The sequence below is a fragment of the Aquarana catesbeiana genome, linkage group LG04 (genome assembly GCF_042186555.1).
Source record: "Aquarana catesbeiana isolate 2022-GZ linkage group LG04, ASM4218655v1, whole genome shotgun sequence".
Lineage (NCBI taxonomy): Eukaryota > Metazoa > Chordata > Amphibia > Anura > Ranidae > Aquarana > Aquarana catesbeiana.
Window position 1 is genome coordinate 622793950 of NC_133327.1, and position 25142 is coordinate 622819091.

Here is a 25142-nt window from a genome sequence, read left to right on the forward strand (position 1 = left end):
CATGTCTGTATTAGGAGAAGAGCTCCTCCTGGGCAGGGACTGACATCATAGTTCTCAGCCTCCATACAATACTGCGGAAAGGAACACATGGACGTTTATTGGCTGCCAACCCAGCCTGCTGTGCGCACCGTCATCCTGACCCTCAATGAAATACTAAACCCCCCCAAGTGCGGCGCTCCATGTGCTCTGCGGTGCGGGCAGAGGAGGAGTTCCCCGGGTTCCATCCATGATGACGTCACCCCCCTCGGCAGACGCAGGTTTCCCTTTCTCCCGCACAGCTGAGCATGGCATGGTGGGCGCGGCCTGTGGAGCCGGGGGGCGTGGCTCGCGGCCGTCGGGAATGCGCGGAATAAATCCCCTCTGCAGCTCGAGCCTTTTCTTGTCCCCTCGGTCAGCGCGAGACGTCACACGGCCTCGGGAGCGCGCAGTGCCTGCTCTGGGTGTCTGGGGCCGCGCATGCGCGCTGTGGGAGGTTGGTCGCGGGATAGACGGGCGGTGCGTAGCGGCTGCAGCGGCGGCGGAGGGGAGAAGAGCTGCACCGGGGCGGACCTGGGAGCTGTATTGTGGTTATTGGCCGGTAAAAGGAAGATTGCTGCGGCCCGTACGGAGTGCCGGGGAGTCTCGGTATCGCGTTCGGATGCCACTCCCTGTCTGCGCACCGGGAACCGGGGAGAGGAGCGCCTCCATTCACTAGCAGCAGAGGGAGAGGAGAGCGGACACCATGAGGTGAGGAGAGAGGACGGGCTCTGCACTGCCCGGCATTGTCTGTGCCACTGCCCATTCATTTCTACTGACAGCTCGGCACCGGAGAGATCGGTGTCCCCCCTGACCGGCACCGGAGAGATCGGTGTCCCCCCTGACCGGCACCGGAGAGATCGGTGTCCCCCCTGTCCGGTACCGAGCCTCCATTATCTGTACACCGCTCATTGTTCACTACTCAGCCTGCAACCCTCCGATCGTCTGTGTGCATTCCCAGTATAGAGCCACCAACATAGCCTGCAACCCTCTGATCATCAGTCTACATTAACCATTCATAGCACTGAGCCTGAGACCCCCCGATCATTGCTTTATGTCCCTATTCACAGCACTGATGAGATACTAACCTATACCCTTCACCCCAACACCTACCTCATCCCCCAATATTTACCCTCCACCCCCCCCCCCCCCCCATCATCTGTCTACATTACTTGTACAGAGCCACCAACCTATACCCTGCAACCCATCACCTACCTCATCCCCCGATATTTACCCCCCCATCATCTGTCTACTTTCCCATTCATAGTATTGAGCCTGCAAACCCCCCCCCAATCATTGCTTTATGTCCCTATTCACAGCACTGAGCCACTAACCAATACCCTTCACCCCAACACCTACCTCACCCCTCAATATTTACCCTGCACCCCCCCCCCCAATCATCCGTCTACATTGTCTGTACAGAGCGACCAACCTATACCCTGCAACCCAACGCCTCCCCCGATCATCTGTCTACATGACCTGTACAGAGCCACCAAACTATACCCTGCAACCCAACACCTACCCCCATCCCCCAATATTTACCCTGCAACCCCCGTGATCATCTGTGTACAGAGCTTCCAACCTATATCCTGCACCCCAACACCTACCCCATAACCCAGCCCCCCAATAGTTACAATGCAACCCTCCGATTGTCTGTGTACATTCCTAGTACAGAACCACCAACCTATATCCTGCAACCCTCTGATCATCAGTGTACATTAACCATTCATAGCATTGAGCCTGCAACCCCCTGATCATTGCTTTACATCCCTATTCACAGCACTGAGCCACTAACCAATACCCTTCACCCTCAACACCTATCCCATCACCGGGCCCCCAATATTTACCCTGTACCCACCCCCCAAAGCTTGGTGACCATTCTCAGTGCTGAGCCTGCGGCCAATACACTGCGAACCAAGACCTACCCTATGCCCAGAACTTGCCCCCCCTAATTCACCTTGCAACTCTCAAATCATCGCTCTACATTCCCATCCCTTTCACTGAGCCACTGACCTGGCCCATGCTTAGTACTGAGCCTGAAACCCCTGTACATCTTGATTCACAGCACTGAGCCGCTAAACTATACTCTGCAGCCAAACACCTACTTATCCCCAGCACTGATCCCCCAAAATCCACCCTGCAACCCCCCGATCATTGGTGACCATTCCCAGTGTTGATAGGAATGTATACCAACATCGGGAGCTCAACAGCCTATACCTTGCACTCTCCCGATTGTTGGTGTACATGCCTATCAACAGCCTATACCCCGCACTCTCCTGATCATCAGTGTACATGCCCGTTTGCAGCACTGAGCCTAGAACTTATACCCTCCAACCTCCCAATCATCTGTGCAACCCCCCTGATCATAGTGTACAACCCTATCCACAGCTGTGAGCCAGGAACTCCTATACCACACAACCTAACACATGCACCATTCCTGGCACCTATATCCTACAACCCCCTGCTTGTCAATGTGCAGTCCCATCCTCTGTAATGAACCTGGAACCTATATCCTGCAACTCCCCAATCATCGGTGTACATCTCCATCTTCAGTACTGAATCTGGAATGTATACCCTGCAACTCTCAAACTATAACCTGCAACCCAACACTTACCCCATTCCCAGTACTGAGTCCCCAATAGTTATCCTGCACCCCCCTGATCATCCGTGTACCCTGGGGCTGAGCCTGCACCCTCCTAAATATCCATGTACAACTGCTACCCCAATTCCCATTATTGAGCCTGCAACCCAATGCCTACCCAATACTGAGCTCCAAACTTTTGCCCTGCTACCCCCTGATCATCAGGCTGCAACCCCTAACTGATTCCCAGCACTAAGCCTAAGCATTGAACCTCCCAACAACTTGCCCTACAACCCCAACCAATCAGTGTACAGCACCTACCTTCTTCCCAGCACTGAACCTGCAACCTCTACCCTAAACCCTCCCCTCCTTCTGATTATCAGTCTGTAATCCCTACCCCATTCTTAGCACCGAGCCTGGAGCCCATACCCTGCACCCTCCTGATCCTCAATGTACAGCACATACACCATTCTTAGCACTGAGCCTCTGACATTTAGCCTGCAACCCAATCATCAGTCTGCAACACCTTCCCTATTCCCAGCTTTCTAGTACCACTATTGTGCCTATTGCGAGACCTGAGCTTTTAGAACCCCTGTTGTCATGGGGCATCCCTCAACCCTATTGTCCCCTTTGTCAGTACTGAACTTAAAGTACATATAATGCAGCTACTGCCAGCACTGGGCCTATAGTGTACTTATTGCTTCTTTTGCAAGCATTGAGCTTCTATTTTCGCTTTTGATCCCATTCAACTTTCTTTACGCTTGTTGCCTCCATTGCCAGCATTAAGCTTTCAGCCCCTCATTTGCCCCCATTTCAAGCTTTCAGCTTCCTATATCTTTGTTCTCCTATTTGCCAGAACTTCCTGTACACCCATTACCCCTGTTGCAAGCATTGATTTGCCTTTAACCCTATTGCACCCATTGCCAGCATTGTTTCCTATGCCCTTGTTATGTACCCCTGTTACCAGCAGTCTGTTTCCAGTACTGCTGATGCGGGCATTGAGCTTCTAGTACACCACCTTGCCCAGCACTGAGCCTTCATTTTATTTACTGCACCCTCTTCCTGACACAGAGCTTTTTTAAATCCTAAATAAGCTAGTTAACATTTACCCTACAAACCCTGCATGCCCACTATTCTGTCTTCAGAACCTCTATTTCCATTCCTGTTTAACATTGAGCTCCTAGTACCCCATTGCACTCCCTGATCCGTTCTGCCAGGATTAGCCCCAAGAATTGTATATATTTTTGCTCTTCTTTTACAGTACCGTGCCTTATGTACTTATTCTGCATTCCTTGTATTCCTGTTTGTGTTACCTGTCTTCTGCTACTGCCTTCTGACCAGCTCTGACCTTCCACAATTCTTCCTGCACCAGAGACCGAGGTTAAGGATCCAGTTTGCCGCCTTAATAGTCACCCTTTGCCGAGCCCGTTCCCCAGTACTTAATTCCTTACTCAAATATTTCCACTCTTTCAGAGTCTCTGCCTTTCAGACTGCTCAGTGTGTACCTACTCTTCCTCTTTACGGCACAGTGCCTTGCAAAAGTATTCACCCCCTTGGCATTTTTCGTGTTTTGTTGCCTCACAACCTGGAATTAACACGGATTGTTTGAGGATTTGCTTCATTTAATTTACAGAACTTGCCCACAACTTTGAAGATTTTTTTTGTATTTTGAAGCAAACAAATAGGACAACATAACAGAAAAGTAAAATGTGCATAACTATTCAACCCCCTAAAGTCAATACTTTGTAGAGCCACCTTTTGCGGCTATCACAGCTCCAAGTCGCTTTGGATAAGTCTCTATGAGCTTGCCACTGGGATTTTTGCCCATTCCTCCTTGCAAAACTGCTCCAGCTCCTTCAAGTTGGATGGTTTGCGCTTGTGAACAGCAATCTTTAAGTTTGACCACAGATTTTCTATTGGATTGAGGTCTGGGCTTTGACTAGGCCATTCCAACACATTTACATGTTTCCCGTTAACCGATTCAGCCCTGGAAAATTTTACCCCCTTCCTGACCAGAGAAATTTTTGCGATTCGGCACTGCGCCGCTTTAACTGACAATTGCGTGGCTGTGTGACATTACACCAAAACAAAATTGACGTCCTTTTATCCCCCACAAATAGAGCTTTCTTTTGGTGGTATTTGATCACCTCTGTAATTTTTATTTTTTACGCTATGAACAAAAAAAGCGAAAATTAAAAAAAAAAAAAAGCAATATATTTAACTTTTTTTGCTATAATATCCCCAAAAATATATAAAAAAACATTTTTTTTTTCCACAGTTTAGGCCGATATGTATTCTTCTGTATATTTTTAGTAACAAAAATCGCAATAAGCGTATATTGATTGGTTTACGCAAAAGTTATAGCGTCTACAAAATAGGGGATAGATTTATGGCATTTTTATTATACATTTATTTTTATTAGTAATGGTGGAGATCTGTGATATTTATTGTGACTGCGACATTATGGTGGACACATCGGACACTTTTGACACTATTTTGGGACCATTGTCATTTATACAGCGATCAGTGCTATAAAAATGCACGGATTACTGTGTAAATGACACTGGCAGGGAAGGGGGTTAAACACTAGGGGGCGATCAAGGGGTTAAGTGTGTCCTAGGGAGTGATTCTAAATGGGGGGGGAGGGATGGGCTACCACTGACATGACAGCGATCACTGCTCCCGATGACAGGGAGTACATCTCTGTCATGTCACTAGGCAGAACGCTTTGTTCTGCGGCTCCATGACACGATCGCGGGCCCCTGGTGGACATCGAGTCCACGGGTGCCCACTAGCCCTGCCAGTTAAAGGGGACGTACAGGTACGCCCATTTGCCCACCGCTGCTATTGTGCCGACGTATATCGGCGTGCAGCGTTCGCCAAGTGGTTAAACCACTAAAGTGTTGCTTTAGCAGTGTGTTTGGGGTCATTGTCCTGCTGGAAGGTGAACCTCCGTCCTAGCCTCAAATCACACACAGAATGGTACAGGTTTTGCTCAAGAATATCCCTGTATTTAGAACCATCCATCTTTCCCTCAACTCTGACCGGTTTCCCAGTTCCGACTGCTGAAAAACATCCCCACAGCATGATGCTGCCACCACCATGTTTCACTGTTGGGATGGTGTTCTTTGGGTGATGTGATGTGTTGGGTTTGCTCCAGACATAGCGTTTTCTTTGATGGCCAAAAAGTTCAATTTTAGTCTCATCAGACCAGAGCACCTTCCTCCATACATTTTGGGAGTCTCCCACATGCCTTTACGCAAACTCAGAACGTGCCATTTTGTTTTTGATTAAAGTAATGTCTTTCTTCTGGCCACTCTGCCATAAAGCCCAACTCTATGGACGTACGGCTTATTGTCGTCCTATGTACAGATACTCCAGTCTCTGCTGCTCCTCCAGGGTTACCTTAGGTCTCTGTGCTGCCTCTCTGATTAATGCCCTCCTTGCCCGGTCCGTGAGTTTTGGTGTGTGGCCGTCTCTTGGCAGGTTTGCTGTTGTGCCATGTTCTTTCTAATTGGTTATGATGGATTTGATGGTGCTCCTAGGGATCATCAAAGATTTGGAATTTTTTTTTATAACCTAACCCTGACTTGTACTTCTCAACAACATTGTCCCTTACTTGTTTGGAGAGTTCCTTGGTCTTCATGGCAGTGTTTGGTTAGTGATGCCTCTTGCTTAGGTGTTGCAGCCTCTGGGACCTTTCAAAAAGGTGTGAATATGTAATAACAGATCATGTGACACTTAGATTGCACACAGGTGGACATCATTTCACTAATTATGTGACTTCTGAAGGTAATTGGTTGCACCAGAACTTTTTATGGGCTTCATAACAAAGGGGGTGAATACATACGCACATGCCAATTATCATTTTTTTATTTCTGAAAAATCGTTTCATGTATATATTTTTCTAGTTTTACTTCACCAACTTAGACTATTGTGTTCTTATCCATCACGTATAATTCAGATTAAAAAAACATTGAACTAAAGGCTATAATGTAACAAAATGGGTAAAAAGCCAAGGGGGGTGAATGGTTTTTCAAGGCACTGTATATAGTTTGCCTCTTTTTCAGCAATCCGCCTTCAGTATTTTTATTGCTATTTATAGCCAGCACTTCTGTACCCTAGCTCAGCACTGGTCCTATAGTATTTTTGCTTTACCTGCCCTATGATGAGTCTCCGGTACTTCTGCTGTACCCCAGCACTGCGTATTCCTGTATTCTTCTTGTCCAGCAGTGAGCCTCCAGAATTTCTACTGTGCCCTTGCCCAATACTGAACCCCCAGTACCCCTTCTGTTCCCTTTCCCAGTGCTTGGCCTCCAGCATCCCTTCTGTACCTCTGTCTAGCTCCTGAGCCTCTAGAAACTATACTGTTTTCTATGCCACTGTTGAGCTTCCAGAGACCCAACTCCACCCTTGCCCAGTGCTCAGCCTTTAGCTACTCAAATGTACCCATGTCCAGTGCTGAAGCCTCCATCACTGTTTCTAATGCACCCCTACTTTACCCTTCCCAATGCTGGGTTGCAGACCCTTTGCTGTACTCGGCACCAAGCCTTGAGTACTCCTATTGAACGCATTCCCTACACTGGGCCTCCAGCCTTACTGAACCCCTACTCTACATTGAGCCTCCAACTTCCCTGATTTGCTCCTGTCCCAAACTGAGATTCCTCCTTCCCTCTTCTATATCCTTGCCGTACATAGCTTCTTCAGTACCCCTGTCCAACACTGATCCTCCAGCATTTATCCTCCCCCTGCTGGTTGTCTCATAGTATTTTTCCCTCACCGGTGCTCATGGCTCTTCTGTGTATTTATCTCTGTTCTCAATATTTGCTTTTTAGTATTTTAGTTGCACTCTTTTCCCAACACTCCAGGGTTTTTCCAAGCTTTGGGTTCCTAATATCTCGGCCTCACCCACTTATTTTCAGCAGGCTAATGCCTAGTCTCCAATATGTCCTTTCACTTTTTGCCTGGTGCCCATGGACATTAAATTATTGTTGGCCAATTATGGTTAGAATGTAAAGCAAATCATATGTGTATCCTACGCTTACTGTATTTCTCCTATCACCTTTGCTGTGCAGTCTTCTCCAAGCATACCTATCTCAACGTCCACCAGTAGACAGTTGGCATCCAGAACCTACATGCTTCCTTGCCCAGGAATTATTTCTCCCTATACTTGCTGATCTCCCTGACTGTCAGGCCTTTTCTCTCTTCCAGCTCCATGCAAAGCCCTCGCTATCCTACCTACCCAGTGCCAGGCCTGCTAGTTGGCCTTTTCCAAGTGCCTGGCCTGTAGTTGGGTTGCACTTACTGCTTGGCCTAGTATTTGTCCCATGCACCAGGTCTGCTGCATTCTTTTGTCAACACTTGTGTCTTAGCATTCCCCATTATCCTTTTCTAGAGATGAACACTGTACCATTCCTGCTCTAGTTTCCCACATTCCTCAGCCTACCCTGTAGTGTGTTTTGGGGTCCCCATTGTGCCTTCACCAGTATGTTTTATGCAGATGATTCCCACACACCGATGATGGACTTTATCTTGGCTCGCCTAAATTAATGCTGAACAGTCCACAGTATCTGTAGTTTGTAGATATCTTCCCTGTAAAAGTTCTCCCCAACTCTACTCTTTTTTTTATACTCGTAGCAGGTGCTGACTTTATGAACAGTCTTTGTACAGCATCTAGCTCCCAAAGTACACACAATATATGCAAACACTTGGCCTGTTCCACTTCCTGCTGGTGACCAGGTCGCTCAAAAAAAAAGGAAAAGGCCATCCAATTCATTGTGCATTTTAACAAGGTGCTTTTTGTCCCAATCCTTCAAGATTACACATGGTGTTGAAACACTAAATGCAATTCATGTGCTGCCTTATTGTCTTTAACAATGAAGATGTGTATTGTCACACGGCCTATTCTAAGAGAAGGCAGGTACCTGGGGAATAATAGTTTTTTGTTATTCTCCCCACCCCCCTCCCCCCCTTTGAATGTTTGCATTTAGATGAAGCAGATTGGTTTTATGGTTGCATTTTATATAAAGTGAGGGCTAGGTGCTGAAACCATGTACAAATACAACATACCGTACTTACTTTCAGCCTAAAGGGGAGTCGGGCAGCATGATGTGTAGCTGAGAAGTGAGTGGGCTCCACATATGTTGGTGTTTTCTAAATGCAGGGTAATAATTGACTCACGCAGTGTGTGGAATTTGCTCTGAATGGGTGAAGCAGCTGTGCTGGTCTCAGTCTATCTCCAGCCTTACAGTGAGGAATGTGCTAGGAGATGGCTCTTGTATCCCATGTGTAGCTCTGCCTGATAAGGCCTTGTAGTAGTCTGGACCTTTCTTGTAGGGGACCGTAAAGCCCCTAAACCACTATTTTGAATAAGGAGATGGGAACAGAAACAACTGACAAATGTTTTGTTAGTGCTCAAGAACATGGATCAGAGATGCATTTTGTGAACTGGAACATTTAAAGTGTTAAACCCAGGACTCTGCATTCACTATATCTGGTCTCCCACTGTACACAGAAATGCATTATTTTAGTAAATCCGGTTTTGTCTTCAGCAGTATATAGCAGTCTTGTGACTAATATCAGTGTCTGGTTAAAGCTTGTAGGAGGAGTTTTCATTCTGCTCTGACTGTCCCATGAGGCTGCATGACCCCTGACCCTCTGTCTGGACAGTGCTGATTGGCCCTTTGCCAATCACATGCAACTTCCCAAGAAAAGAAAAAAACTCTAGCAATATTCACCAAACTGGGCATGTGCAGAGTAACTCCAAAGGCTCGGTCTTATAAGGAGATGAATTGGGGACAGTGGAAGAAGGGGAGGATCTGTGCATACAGGATCAAACAGCCTTTTTACATGTATAGATGGAACCAGCTTTTCAGGTGATTGTAAAGGCTCTTGTTTGTTATTTAAAAAAAAAAAAAAAAGTCTATACTTGCTCTGTGCAAGGGTTTTACATAGTGTGGCCCGATCCTCCTTTTCTGGGGTCCCCAGGCGGTGCTCCTGGCTCCTCGAGTGCCCCCACGGAGAGCCGAATTCCGTGGGGGCGCGCTCCCGAGTCCTGCTGTATCCATTGACACAGACAGAAAGACTGTGCCCTGCCCCCCAGCTTCTGTGTCACAGGATTTGGTTGACAGCAGCGGGAGCCAATGGCTCCTGCTGCTATGTCTATCCAGTGAGGACCAGAGACAGCGGCTGGAACTGCTCTGCTTGTCCCCGACGCTGGAAGAATTGGGCTCATGTAAGAAATGGGGGGAGGGGCAGATTTTTCACCTTAATGCATAGAATTCATTAAAAGAGCAGTATGGGTTTGACACCCCGCCCCCCCCCCCCCCCCAGCATGCTTGCTGAGGTGGATGCAGCATCTGTCGTCTCTGCACTGAGAACTGAGCGATCAAACATCGCCGATGGCTCGGTTCTCACAGCTCTGCCTGTCAATCAGCTGCTCTGCCCCTCCATGATCACTGGAGCGCTGAGCTGTGGAGGGGCGGGGAGCTGTTGTCTCTGCGGCTCGCTGAGAGGCTGAGACGGCTATCAGTCCGATCCAGACTCCGAGAGTCGGAATGACGCGGTACCTGGACTGATAGCCGTCTCAGCTTCTGTTTTTATGATTGGCTTGGATCTGCTCTGGAACGGGTGTGTAAGCCTCCATTACTAATACCTGGGCGCTGGAGCTGTTTTGGCTGCCATCCTGAAAGGAATCTTCCTGCCTGCCTGGGATGCTGGATAGGTTTTGCAAAAAAAAGAGCACATGATGACCAGTCTAACTAGGGGGTCACATTGTGTCCAGTGAGAGGTGTCATCTGGTTTTCTTATAGACTCTTACTACTGAGATTACTGAATTTGATGTTTTCTTATGTTTTTTCTGGACTGTGATAACTTCTCATATTTCAATGAGTGTTTTTGTATCCGGACACCGTGCACAGCGGCTGCATATTCTTATACATTGTTACCTTGGCGCACATTCATACTGAATTTTGTATCCTTCCAGTGAATATTCCTGGACCAAGAATGTAATTTATGTCCATTGAATATTCAAAGAATATCCATCAAATCTTCCAGAATTGTTCACCTGTGGCCTGCCATACACACATTTCAAACAGGCTTCCATAAAGATTCTGGTGCTGACAGTTTTCTGCTTTATCTTAAAGAGATATTCAACCCAAAAGCAAACATTTATTGTATTGCATTTTACTAACTCTTAGATGTGCCGGCTGCATTAGTCCCCCCCCCCCCCCAATTTTTTTTGTTACTTTTTCTTCCTTTCTTTCCTTCATTTTCACCTGGTAATCTGGCCAGTAAGTCTGTTGTTTTTCAACAGAACAAGCTGTCCTGCAGATATGCAGTTACAGGGTTGAGACCATCCATTTACTACTGACAGGGGTGCTTACAACGCTCAGCTTTTATTTTACATTATTTACTGAGTGGGAGCACTCTAATGCGGGAGGTGTGTTAGTATCGAATGATTGGTAATTCAGCGGGATCTTTTTTTTTTGGGGGGGGGGGGGTTAATTCCACTTAATATTAGAGCTGCTATTGTTTGATTTATGAAAATGCTAGTTGCCTGGTTGTTTGGTTTTGCAAGGACAAGCAAGCAGCAAAGGAAAGTCTGAGAAAAGCCAGCTGTTCTGGGCTGCCAGGCAACTAGAATTTTCAAGGGAAGTCGGCAATGGTTACCCACATGTCTTTTAATGGCAGTTGAACTCCAGGCAGATAAAAACATCACACATGAGAGGAATTGTGTATTTATTTAAAAATGAATTTTAAACACTGCTAGTATAAATACCTGTTTGGACCTTGTTTTCCCTGTACAGCATCACTCAGACTGGGATAGGGAAAGGCAGGTGTCTGGTGCTGCAAAGGAGCAGATAGGTGAATCGCTGCAACTCCACTGTCCGATCGCAGGTTGTGGGCAGGAACCTGACCTAGCGTTATTCCTTAACTCCAGCAGAGAAAATTCAGGTCACAGGCCTGGCTGTACAGTTGGGCAGGAGTAGATAGGCAGAAACAAAAATCCTTTGGCAAGTTAAACGAGCCTCCCTGTCTGTATCATATGTGTTTTTAGCATTCTTTTATTGCAGTTCAACATTAAGGCTGGGTTCACACTGCTGCGGTGCGGGAACGCAGCGAATTTACTGCGGGTTCCCGCATCGCACCAACTCGCACGGCAGTTCACACTGCCATATGCGAACTGCTGGGGAGTGTCATACAATGTTAATGACACCCCCAGTTCAGCCCGCATATCGCACTGCGAACTGACAATTCGGACATTTTCGGATTGCATAGGTGTGAACACCCATGCGATCCGATTCTGGTCCGAACAAAAAAAAGGGTCCTGTGCGAGTTTGGACCGAATGCGGTGCGATATCAGCCATGCTATCTGTATGGCTGATATCGCACAGCACAGACATCGCATGTGATGTGAACAGCAGTGCGCTGCGAATCACATACGATGTCTGCCACCGCAGCAGTGTGAACCCAGCCTAAAGTGGAATAAATTCTAACAATTTAAGTTTCAGAAAATCATTACATTCCCGGCATGTTCCAGGAATGTAACTGTCACATTGGTTGTGCTCTCAACCAAACTCAAACCATCCAATGACTGGAGTCATAACTGATCACATGTGCAGCATCATGGCAGTTGAGGATTAAACAGAGGCCAAGATGGCAGCTTCCTTGGCTGAAAACGATAGGAGGATTTACTTCCGCCTTAAACCCGGGTTCACACCGGTGCGCAATTTCAAAGCTGCACATTGGTGTGATTTTATACTGCCAATTTCATTGCGACTTCCTTTAAAGTGATCCTAAGACAGGCTTTTACAATGGAGACAATGGAGCAGCTGTTTGAGGGCGGATTGCAGGCGCTATTTTTAACGCTGTAGTGCCTGCAAAACGTCCTCGGTGTGAAAGGGGTTTAAAGGTTAGTTTTTTTTATTTGTTTAAAATAACAAACATGTCATACTTCCACTGTGCAGCTCGTTTTGCACAGAGTGGCCCCGAACATCCTCTTCTGGGGTCCCTCAGTGGTTCTCACGGCTCCTCCCTGCATCGTATAACCTCCTAGGAGAAGCGCTCTCCCAGGGTGTTACCTTGCGGGTGTGCTCCCCAAGTCCAGCATTTGCGTCCATAGACACGAATGCCAGACTCGGCCTGCCCCCCGAGGCCCGTGTCCCTGAATTTGATTGACAGCAGCGACAATGGCTCCGCTGCTATCAATCCATCCAATCAGGACCCGAGACACCGGCTTTTGCTGGTGTGCTCGTCCCCGGGACAAGATAGAGAGGGTACAGGTAAGTAAAATGGGGGCTCTATGCATTGAGGTTTTTCACCTCAATGCATAGATTGCTGATCATCACCTGGCCACACCTTGTCCTACCCACAGCTTTCTGGATGGACCGCAGTGGCTCTGTTGATGAAACGCCCCACTGTGAGCTGCAGTGTCTGGGATGGGGGAGCGTGTGAGACACAAATGAAGGAGGATCTAGCTTGGTCATGGAAGTTTTTTTATTTTTCCTTTATTACTATAAAATGCTTGTGTGCATCGCATAGTAGCTGGATTATTGTTTAGATTTTCATACTTCTCATACAGGAGCCTTTATTTGTACCTTAATTCAATCTGATGAGCACTCGCAATGTAGAAGTACATTTCTTGCAACTGGATACATTGTTGTAATATCTGCTGTAGCAAAAGTTATTTCATGTTTATTAAATAAGTTTATATGTAGCTTTGTAGAACTGAGGACTCCGTCAAAAGTCTCAAATATTAAATGCTTGCGGACCACCCACCATACATTTACTGGGGCAGGGTGGCCGCTCTGTACCAAATCACGTACCTAGTACTTGATCTGACACATTTGGGGCACGTGCGCCGACGGCAACCTGCAACCACTGAGATCACACACCGCGGGAGCCCAGAGGTAGGCACCCGCCAATTAGGCAGGACACAGGCAAAGTGACAATCTGCCTATGTAAACGCAAATTGTCGTTCTGTCAGAAGGGAAGGCATTGATGATCCTTTGTTTCTGCAAAGCAGGAACATGGATCTTTACCTTCCCCTAGTCAAAGTACCTCTTCCACAGTGAGTAAGCACAACCTAGGCACACAGTTAACCCTTTGATTGCCCCTGATAACCCAGACACAGCCAGTGTCATTAGTACAGTGACAGTGCATATTTTTTAGCACTGATCATTGTATTAGTGTCACTGATCCCCATAACTGTCAGGTGTCCAATTTTGTCTGCTGTAATATTGCAGTCCTGCTAGAGCTGCTCGATTTGTCAAGAATTGTTTTCGCAATTTTTTTTTTTTTTCCCGTTGTGATCTTGACAAGAGTGTTTCACGATTCTTGCTATGCAAAGAATTCTCTCTGCTCTTCTGAAGCCACAGATCTCAAAAGAAAAAAAAAGGGCAGTCTGCCAAGACTCACAACATTCTTTAGCAGTGGAACTAAGTCTAAACATTGTAACAATTTGTCAAAGGAATAGACTTTGTGTGTAAGTGAGGAAAGTTTAACCACTTAAACACTAAATCTTTTTCTGACATTTGTTGGTTTCAAGTTAAAGTGGTGTTCCACCCTAAAAATAAAAAAAAAAATTGGAATTTTTTTTTTTTAACTTACCTCTAAATGCCTGTTGCTAGGGGGTCCCTCGTAGTCTGCCTCTTTCAGTGCCTGGGCTGGTGACATCACTTCCCCTCGGCACAGGAAGGGCTCAGCTCTGCTCCCTCCCTCTTGTCAATCATCTGGGACCCATTACAGGTCCCAGATGACTGAGCGGCCAATCACGGCACATGCGCAGTGGGTGCCCGGCTGTGGAGCCACAGCCCGGCACCCACAGTTGCAATACTGGTGCCGGCGAACGGAGGGGGAGACGAGCGGGGCTTCGATCGATGGGACAGGTAAGTGTCCAATTAAAAGTCAGCAGCTTCAGTATTTGTAGCTGCTGACTTTTAATTTTTTTTTTTTATGGGAACTCCTCTTTAAAATCATTATTTTTTTGCTAGAAAATGACTTACTACCCCCAAACATTATATATATATATATATATATATATATATATATATATATATATATATATATATATATATATATATATATATATATATAATTTAGTAGAGACCCTAGAGAATAAAATGGTGGTTGCATATTTTATGTCACACTGTATTTGTGCAGCGGTCTTTCAGATGCAAAAAAACAGTAAAGTTAGCCCAATTTTTTTTTTTTTTTTTAATGTGAAAGATTTTACGACGCAAGAATCAATCGTGAGAGAATCGCAATCTTTTTTTTATTCTAAGCAAAAAAAATCATTCTCATTTTGGCCAAAATTGTGCTGTAAGTTTCTGATCGCCGCCATTACTAGTAAAAACAATAAAACAACCATATACCATGGTTTGTAGATGCTATAAATTTTGCGCAAACCACTCAATATACACTTTACAGGCAATCCCCGAATTACGAACGGGTTAGGGACTACCGGTTTGTTAGTAAGTCGGAAGTGCATGCGCAGAATGGCAAAGACGTCGTTTTCCGATGTTCTGTCATGTAGTCGCACATGCGCAGTCGTCGTTTTCTGATGTTTTCCGAGGTGCCCGCTGTCAAAAAGTGGCCATGCATTTTACCAAAAATATGTAGCAGAATACATATTTGCCTAAATTTGATGAAGAAATTTGATTATTTTTTTTTAACTACTCAATTGTCAGTTAAAGTATCGCAGTGCTGTATTGCAAAAAAATGGCCTGGCCATGAAGGGAGTAAATCTTCCAGAGGTCAAGCGATTTAAAGGTGATCTCTAGCTTTACTATTTACTTTAGTTTGTTTGAGCCAAGCTGGCCCAAACAAATGATTTCTAACACTACGTGCATCTGCTGAGTACGCTGTATAGACTGTATATAGCCTCAGCTACATACAGTATACAGCACTGAGTTCTGGGTGTGAGATGAGACTTTTCTGTCTCACACCCGAGACAAAATAACATCGGGCTGAGCCACACTCTGTCAGTGAATACAATACAAAGAAATAATTTAAAAAAAATAAAATTGTATAAAAATTAAAAACTACTGACACAGTCCACACGTCATCAGTCATCAGTACTGCACATTAGTGCCACTGTCAGATGACATTAAAAAAAGAATCGATATTGGCGAGTACTTGAAAAAAAGTATTAGTACTTGTACTTGGTCTTAAAGTGATCAGGAGAAGCCTAAGGCCCCTTTCACACTGGGGCGGTGGGGGCGTCGGCGGTAAAACAGCGCTATTTTTAGAGCTGTTTTACCGTCGTTTTTGCAGCTGTATTCGGCCGCTAGTGGTGCGGTTTTAACCCCCGCTGGCGGCCGAAAAAGGGTTAAAACCGCTCGTGCAGCGCAGCTATAGCCGCACTGTCCCATTGATTTCAATGGGCAGGAGCGGTTTAGGAGCAGTGAACACACCGCTCCAAAGATGCGGCTCGCAGGACTTTTTTTACCGTCCTGCCAGCGCACTGCTTCAGTGTGAAAGCCCTCGGGCTTTCACACTGAACAAACAGCGGAGGCTGTTTAGGGGCGGTTTGCAGGCGGTATTTTTAGCGCAATAACGCCTGCAAACCGCCCCAGTGTGAAAGGGGCCTAAGGGAACGTAAATCTGGAAATCAGCTTTAAAATAGAACTATAGGCAAAAACTTTTTTTTTTTTTTTTTTTTATCCCATTTTGGATAAAGGATGGGAGGGTTATAATCCCTGTCAGGTTTTTCTTTTTTCTTTTTCTTCGCCATGTGTCTCATACCGGAGATTTCACTTCCTGTCCCATAGCCAAACAGGAGGCGAAAGGAAATCTCTGCAAATTAAGGGAATTCCTTGGGGACCCCCAGGTCACCAGAACTAGTGTTCCCATTGGAAGATTTCCCCTCTATAACTTTGTGGGGATAAGCCAAAGTTTGGGATTTTCTTTTACTTTGACTTTCAATGGAGAGGGTGAACCTTCTTAACGAGAGCACAGACAGCAATACAGACTGTATGCAGGTGTTCTAATCCCTCTCCGCTCTATCCAAAACATAGAAAAAAAGTTTTGCCTTTTTAGCCTAGGTTCACATTGGAGCGATTTGGCAGGCGTTTTGACATGTCAAATCGCATGCCAAATCAGAAAATGTATATAAACTTTTTTTTTTTTTTTTGCAAACCTGCTGCTATGTCATTTATTCTTAATGGCATCCCCAAAGAACCTGCCTTTGCACATGTGGTAAATTGCACAAGCATTCATTTTGATGAGGTGCATGAAAAAGAAAAATTTTAAAAATTATAAAATGTTCTGTTGTGCAATAGGCAACCCCTAACACCGCGCACGATGCCGCAGCGCAAAGATCTAATTTTCTTACTATACTGTATACAATTGTAGCCTGGAAAGTACCCTGCGGGCCTCATATAGGAGGACATTCTATTGCCTATAACAAGTCAGATTCTTCTATTCTTTGTCTTTTATTCATCAGTATAATCATACAATTTTTAGGGAATTTTTAGTATTTTAAGAAATCGCTGCATCAGACTGAATTTGGCTCAATGCTAAACAAGGAAACCTCTGGCTGGTGATTGCGTAGTCCGCATTTTTTTTTTTTTTCTGTCGCTGAGACCAGCACCAATGAAGGCGAATGGGCACACTGATGGAGGTCCTGGACTGATATGTGTTGCATGAGTGCAGTGTAGTCCACAGAGAGGTCCAGGATCTGGTAAGATATGGCAAAGGTGCCTGGATCATAAGATTAGCTAAACAGAATTATAAATTCTTATGCAGATAAAACAGTAGTTTGTCTTTATAACTGAAACTGGGCATTTTTTTTATACAGGGTGTTGCAGTAGGCTCACCTAAAGTGGTAGTAAACTCTGTTCTACTTGTACCTACAGATAAGCTTATAATAGGGCTTGTGTTTAATTGTGAAATCTCTGCACTGGTCTAAATGATGAAACAGCTGCTACTCAAGACCAGGAATAAAGTAAAAAAAAAAAAAAGTAATAAATGTTTTATAATAGGGCTTGCCTGTAGGTACTGTGAATATCTTTCATTGTTTAGGAGCTGTTCAGAGTGCATGCACCCGGTGACGTCACCTACACATGCGCTCTGAAGGTCTAGCACACAGTGCCGGTGTCTTGCCGAAAAAGTTTCACCGCGGGTAAGGACCCCCCTGTATTATTATTATTATTATACAGGATTTATATAGCGCCAACAGTTTACGTAGCACTTTACAACTTGAGGGTAGAAACTTGAGGGTAGACAGTACAAATACAATACACTTTGATACAGTAGGAATCAGAGGGCCCTGCTCCTTAGAACTTACAATCTAAGAGGGAAGGTCAAAAGATACAAGAGGTAATAACTGGGTGATGTGCTGATTGAGAAGATAAATGTACAGTCTGAAGAGATGAGTTTTCAGGGATCGTCTGAAAGTGGATAAAGTAGGAGAAAATCGGACGGATTGGGGTAGAGCATTCCAGAGGATGGGGGAGGCTCTGGAGAAGTCCTGAAGGCGAGCATGGGATGAGGTGACAAGGGAGTTTGAGAGCAGGAGGTCTTGGAGGAGCGAAGAGAACGATTAGGTTGGTATTTTGTGACTAGGTTAGAGATGTAGCTGTACTGCGCATGTGCACTACTAGTGAAGCTTGTCGAAAAAGTTCCCCCGCAGCACTTGCGCAGTACAAAGCTTGTCGAAAAAGTTCCCCCGGTGGAGAGCCGCTGAAAATAGCCGAACATACACAGCTGAGAGTCAGCTGTACACTGCGCCTGCGCAGTGAACACCACATTCTAACAGACGCTCCTGATGCTGCCAGACAATGCCGCACGTTCCCGATGCTCGTGCAAACAGCTCTGCCCTTTAATTTAATATTCGACATCTTCTGTAGCATCCGCCCCTTACCACGATATGACAGTAATACACCCGCCCCTTGCAGAGTAGCACGAGCATCGGGAGCAAGCAGCAGCATCGGCCACAATGTCCTGCTCATTGCGCAGGCGCCATCTACAGCTGACTCACAGCTGTTCAGCTTCGGAGATTTTCGGCGGCTCCCTTGTTCGTACTGCGCAAGCGCTGCACCTGCGCAGTACGGGGGGGGGGTCATTATCCACCGAGGGGAACTTTCTTGGCAGAACACCGGACCCTCAGAACTGCATCTCCCACATCATCGTGCCCCCAGCCTCCCATGTAGCTGGATGCCATGAACCCAGAAGGAAGACCAGGGGGAAGATGGAAGCCCTCTCAGTGGTGACAGTGCTGGAGGGCTTTGTTTTGAGCCAAGTCTCTCATAATGGGCTAGTATGCATTGCCTTACAGGGGATTTTTTACTTTATTTTTCATCAACTGCATTTTATTACCGCTTTAAGTTCAGCCCTATCCAGCACCGTATACTTGCCTCCCCTGCTGCTCCATTCAGCTTCTGGGAGAATACCCCCAAAAACGGCTATGGGTCACTGTGATCATAGTTTACACATGAACTCCCCTGTTGGCCGAGTGCTGTCTCATCCTCATCCATACCTTGACGTTCTGGGTATTTCCTTCCACTTTTGGTGCTAAACGGAGCGACAGGAGAGTGAAGGAAATGTAAGAATATACTTGGGGGGGGGGGGGGGGGGGGGGGGTGGGGGGGATTGGATTAAAGCAAACCCATGCTTTACCCAGTTTGGACAAAGTACAGGTTTGCTTTAAGGGTCCATTCATCCTGTTGTGTTGGGATAACACTTGCATTACATACATTGACATGATGCAGTGTCAGTCATTCCAGTGCACCCTGCTGATGGACAGTCATTTGAACACACTATTGCAGTGCCCTACTAAAAATTGTACAAACACATTGATGCATTAGGCAGCCCATTCAAATAAACGCATGACATCACATGCATTAACACTGCAATGGTGTGAATGGGAGCTCAAGGTACCAGTGGGCATATTTGGTTGCAATGGAATTGTGCAGAGTGGGCCGAACCTCTTTTTCTGGGGTCCCCCTGCTGGTTCTCGTGGCTCCTCCTCTTTTGTGCCTGCCACAATAGCAAGTTGCTTGCTATGGGAGCAGAGGTGTGGGTTAGATCCTAAGCTGAGCTGTGTGCATCCATAGACACACACAGTATTGTTCGGCCCTGCCCTCCACTCTGTTTACAGAATTTGATTGACAGCAGAACCAGTGGCTTACACTGTTGCCTTTTTGTCCTCTGAATGCAGGGAGAGAGGAGAAAGCCACTAAAGATGGTCACAGTGGTGGATTGAGTGAGGACTCTGGTAAGTATTTAGTAAAGGGGGTAATACTGCTCCTGGGCCATTTTTCACCTTCATGTAGGGAATGCATTAAGGTAAAACATGTCTTGGCTTTAGACCCACTGTAGGTTTGTATAGGTTCACGTTAAATCTGTCACAAGGAGAAAATGCCTGTGTGACAAGCTGAACATAGAAGCTGCCTTTTCCTGGGAAATGAAGCCAAACCCATTCAGCTTCCCTCTTAATGATGTTGGTGCACCTGAGCTGGCAGACAACCTAGGATTCCAAGTAAGACTGCTTGCTTCCGATGCTTGCCATACTTTCCTCCACAATTACCTTTTAATACTGTGATGCAGGAGGAACAGGTACATGTAGCAAGAAATAACCTAGCAGAGGCCAGTGGCCTGTCCTTATTAAACAAAGGCTGCGTTCTGATTGGTCGTCGAGGACTAAAGCTCCTCTTTTTAGCACAGTGCTATGGTATGAAGCTGCGGACGTCTCGCTGGCCATGTTGCCAATCGGGTGGCAGATTCCCTGCTCTACCTTGTAAGCTCGTCATAATAGAGACTTAAGGGAAATCCCTGCTTCTCATTGTGTAGGAATGCAAAGTGCTATGGGCTTATGGCTGTTGTCAGCCAAATACGAATCCCTAATGCGGCGAGGGGTCCTCGGATAACGGCGAGCCTCCCCCTTGGCAAACCTCAGTTTAATGGCTTTTCTTGTAGTGTGATTGTGCTGCTGCAAGAATGAGCAGGGATCCCCCTTCTGCTGTTTTTTTTTTTTTTTTGTTTTTTTTTTTTGCGTTGCTGTCTGCAGCATGCACCTTCTTGTAGGCTATTCTCGCCACTGCTCCTCTGCGTTTTATTTATTGCTTGGAGATCTGTCCAGCCTGTCAGACGATGAAGCTGGAAAGGAAACATGTATTTGCCCTTAGAGAGATTGTCTGAGTTTTAATTTCCCAATTGTTTGTCAGGGCGACGTGCAGGGCAGTGTCCTTTCTTGCCTTATTTTGACCAAAGGGGGTGTCCAAGGTTTGAATACCCCCACGCTTCGTCCCTTTTGTTTGTTGCAATGCAGCAGATGCTAGGATCAATACTGTGTTTCCAGCATGTAAATCCTCTTGTCTGCCTGCTCGTTTTTTAAAGGTAATTTCATCAGGAGTGGAAGCTGTCTCATCAGGCAGCCAGATACATAATATATTTATTTATGTGTTTCTATGCTTCTGCTTTTTTTTTTTTTTTTTTTGGGGGGGGGGGTGTATTTTGGTGCATCACTTCGTGTGGCGTGAGACTTGAATGCTGATGTGTTCTAAATGAAATGCTATCTCCACCGCTTCTCCAGGCCTCATCCTAAAAGAGTGAAACAAAAGTGCTGCGTTTTGCCGGGAGAAGGGGGTCTTGCACGCAGTTGCTGCGCGGTTCCTGTATTAAAGATTAATGAGGAACAGTTGCTCCAGCCTTCCTAATGTAACCTTGGAGGATTCGCTGGAAATGAGACACCGCCGCTTTTAGATGAGGCAGAGATACTGTAAGAAAGGACAAAAGTGCTTTCATTTTTTTTTATTTTTTCCTTTAGCCAGCTTCCAGGCCTCATGGCTATTAAACTAGACCTAAAAAATAAATAAATAAATAAAAATGGAGATATAAATGTTGAAATGGCATACAGACACTTACGCGTTGTTTGCCATCATTGAGCGATCAATGTGAGGTTTTGATGTTACTTGCTGTCTTTTTTGGTGTGGGAAGAGAGGCCCCTTCTGTGTTTGCCCCATTGCCCTGGCTTGTAACTGACACATAATACCATGCACAGTGTTTGTGTCGCCAGCCCTGCTCATTGTGTACTTGTTGCTATGGCAGCGGTGTTGTCTAAGCATCACAGCTTCTTAGCAACATATATAGGGAAAGCCAATGGCCGGCTTAGGAAGAAAACAGGAGGGCCGAGGGATGCTGCAGGTCATCTGAGCAGCAGGGAAACCTCTCGATATTTCCACTCTGGTCCACCTGTATTGGCAAATCTGTGAAATGATGGCATCGTGTCAATGCCTAAAATAGGAAGTGTTGGGTGTACGCTTGGCGAGGGCAGGATGGAAAATACGCAGGTTTTTTTTTTTGTTTTTTTTTTTTAAGACAATAAGTCTTTTTGTCTTAGGCCTGGTTCACACCTATGTGTTTTTTTTTTTTTTTTTAGTGCGTTTTCAGTTTTGCAGAACCGCACTACAGTCCATTAAACATGGTTTCCTATGGATGTAGTTCACATCTGTGCGTTTTATGGACATGGATTTTTTCAGATTTTTGGTTCCAAAAACTTCAATGGATCAAAAATGTGTATTGAAAAACGCAAAATGCACCTGCATAAGTGTGAATCCAGCCTAAGGGCCAGTTCACACCATAGGAACGCAGTCCAGATGCGTTTTAGATGCTTTTCTGAATGCACATTTTTGATGCGGTCCAGTGCATTTCTTTTCCCACTCCTTTTTTTTTTTTTTTTTTTTTTTTTTTTTTAAACCTTAAATAAGGACCTGTGTGTTTTTGATACGTTTTGCTGCATTCCAGTACAGTCCAGTGCAAAAAAAATGCAGCATATACTTTTTTTTTTTTCTTCTGGAACTGGAATGCACTAGAACTGACCACACTGGTGTGAACTATGCCATTTAAAACCATATAACCTACTATCCATGTGTTTTTTGATGCAGAAAAAACAAACTGCACTGGACTGCATGTGTTGTGAACTGGCAGTAACCCCATACTTTGGGGGCAGAATAGATGGCCATGTTTAATGTTTGCATGAAGGCCCACGTTCAAGGGGACTTTCAAATTTGTCCAGTCCTCTCTGAATGTCTGTTTAAGAATTGTGGTTCCTGGAAGGCTTTTCAGTCACCCTAATAATGGTGGCCATACACTCTTCAATAAATGATCAGTTTTCTTTTCCAATCAATCTCTTTTGATAGGACGTATTGATCTATAGTTGACAACCTATACAATGATATGCCACATGCAGGATGTGGTAAATCAAGTGGATTCTGATTGATTAGGATACAATCGTAAGATGCTGATCGCATCTCTGTTTCCATCATGCAAGGGTCATCATCTCCTAAGCTGATCGATTTGAAATACGATCGTATAAACAAAGTATCTCATTGCTGCTGATCAGTGCAAAATGATGATTTTTCCATACTGGCCAATCGATTCAGATTGATCAGAAGGGTACTTAAAGTGGAGTTCCGCCCACATATATTTTTCTTTTCGGCATCCCCTTTGCTTGTATGCGATAATATACGTTAACGCTTCTGTATATTTCAGACCTGTTCCCAGTACATTTAAAAATAAATAAAATGTACTTGCCTCATTTTTGTCTTCCTGAGCGATTCCATCTTGGTTGTGGGCATGTGACGCCCACTAGGACTCTCTCTCTTCTGGGATAACGCTGGTTACCCAGCATGCACCTCCTGATCTCGCAAATGCGCATTGTAAGCAGGGCGTAGCGCTGGCAGTGTGATCCGCCTTGGATCACGTCTTTTCCTGTTTTAAAATAATGCAATGCTATTCTTCGGTGCTGCCCACTGACTCCTGGGGCTGACTCCTGGGGAATGATGACACGCCTCTCCCAGGAGCACAGGTGCCGCGGGATATGACTTTTTTTTTTTTTTTTTGCGATCAGCCATAGGACTGATCACAAAAAAAAAATGCCTCATCTAAAATGTAAAAAGTTGGTTTTGTATGCTCAAATATCTATCTGATGCAGTTTTTTTTTTGTCTTACGAGAGCAAATGTTTGCATTTATGCAGAAATATTGTTGGTTTCCTGTTTTAGGCAGTGATCGATAGATACTAATGTCACCGGAGGTTTAAAGTGCACGTTTTATCATAGCACTGAAACTGTGCTGATGGTACAATTCTTAGTGAAACTTTTTTTACCAAAAAAGGCTTGAAGGGGTTACTAAAGCTGACCATACGCTTAAGAGTTTTAAAAGGAAACAGTTTCGGGAATGTTTGATTTTTTTTTTTTTTTTAATAATTATTGGACTCAAATCAACAACTGTTTTTAATTGCAGTGATGAGAAATTTTGAAGGAGCAGAATTTTTTCCACGACAAATTTCATACAGTGTAGGTGGTTTTTGTCTCAAAGATTGCATTTGTTCCAAAATTGAATGTTAAAAGCATAAAGAATCTTTGAAGTGCTTTCAAATTGACATTTGCTAAGTTATTGAGGCTGGGTTCACACTATTGCAATTTAGGTTTCCCCGCATCCAATTCGCATGTCAGGAGATTGTGAGTGGCTCTCTATGGAGCTGGTTCACACATCCCCGCAGCGGCTCTGGTGAAAGTTGCTCAGGAGTCCTGTGTGTCTTCTGGTCTGTCTTCAGGTACGAATTCAGCCAAAAAGTCGGACCTGAAACTGTGAATGGTGACGCACCAGACCCCTGCTGTGACCCGCTCTGTGCTGCGTTGTGAACCCAGCCTGAATGTACCGATTCCAATCTTCAGACCGACAAATTCAAACATCTTCTAGTGCAGGGCTCGACAAACCCCAGGCACCTAGTCGTCGTTGGGACCAGAAGTTTCAACCTGGCACCTCGGCTGGCACCCAAATGCTGCACACACCCTGCGCCTCCGGCTATGTATCCTGGGATCCACTTGCCCATCTGCGGGCCCAGGACTGGCATAGCGGGAGCCGCTGGGTAGAGAATCGAGGAGGAGGGAAGAGTCCACTCTCTTCCTGTTGGTTGTTGACCCAGAAGTGACGCGTGATGTAATTTCTGGGTCCCCGCTGACAGTTTCCCTGGCCATCAAGGCTGGGAAAAAATGTCCCCCCCCCCCCCCAAAAAAAAATAAGGCCCCCACATACATTATATTACCAAAAGTATAGGGTTCAATATTGAGTTGGCCCACTCTTTGCAGCTATAACAGCTTTAACTCTTCTGGGAAGGCTGTCCACAAGGTTTAGGAGTGTGTCTATGGGAATGTTTGACCATTCTTCCAGAAGCAAATTCATGAGGTCATGAGGTCAGGCACTGATGTGGATATGAAGGCCTGGCTCACAGTCTCTCTAACTCATCACAAAGGTGTTCTATCGGGTTGAGGTCAGGACTCTGTACAGGCCAGTCAAGTTCCTCCACCCCAAACCCGCTCATCCATGTCTTTATGAACCTTGCTTTGTGCACTGGTCCAAATCATTTGATGGAGGGGGGATTATGGTGTGGGGGTTGTTTTTCAGGGGTTGGGCAGACCCTTAGTTCCAGTGAAGGGAACTCTTAAGGCGTCGGCATACCAAGACCTTTTGGACAATTTCACGCTCCCAACTTTTTGGGAACAGTTTGGGGATGGCCCCTTTCTGTTCCAACATGACTGCGCA

General features: G+C 45.5%; 1 protein-coding gene across 2 annotated transcripts in view; it reads left to right on the forward strand.

The window, feature by feature from the left end:
• The first annotated feature begins 298 nt into the window (after window positions 1-298).
• ENAH (ENAH actin regulator) overlaps window positions 299-25142 on the forward strand; it is a 132254-nt gene continuing 107410 nt past the window's right edge. The window contains exon 1 of one of the 2 annotated variants that reach the window (XM_073628320.1): window positions 299-726. In XM_073628320.1, the coding sequence (XP_073484421.1) occupies window positions 722-726 (5 nt within the window). In that variant the 5' untranslated portion in view covers window positions 299-721. The remainder of the gene's footprint in view (window positions 727-25142) is intronic. The other variant, XM_073628321.1, reaches the window with a different exon arrangement.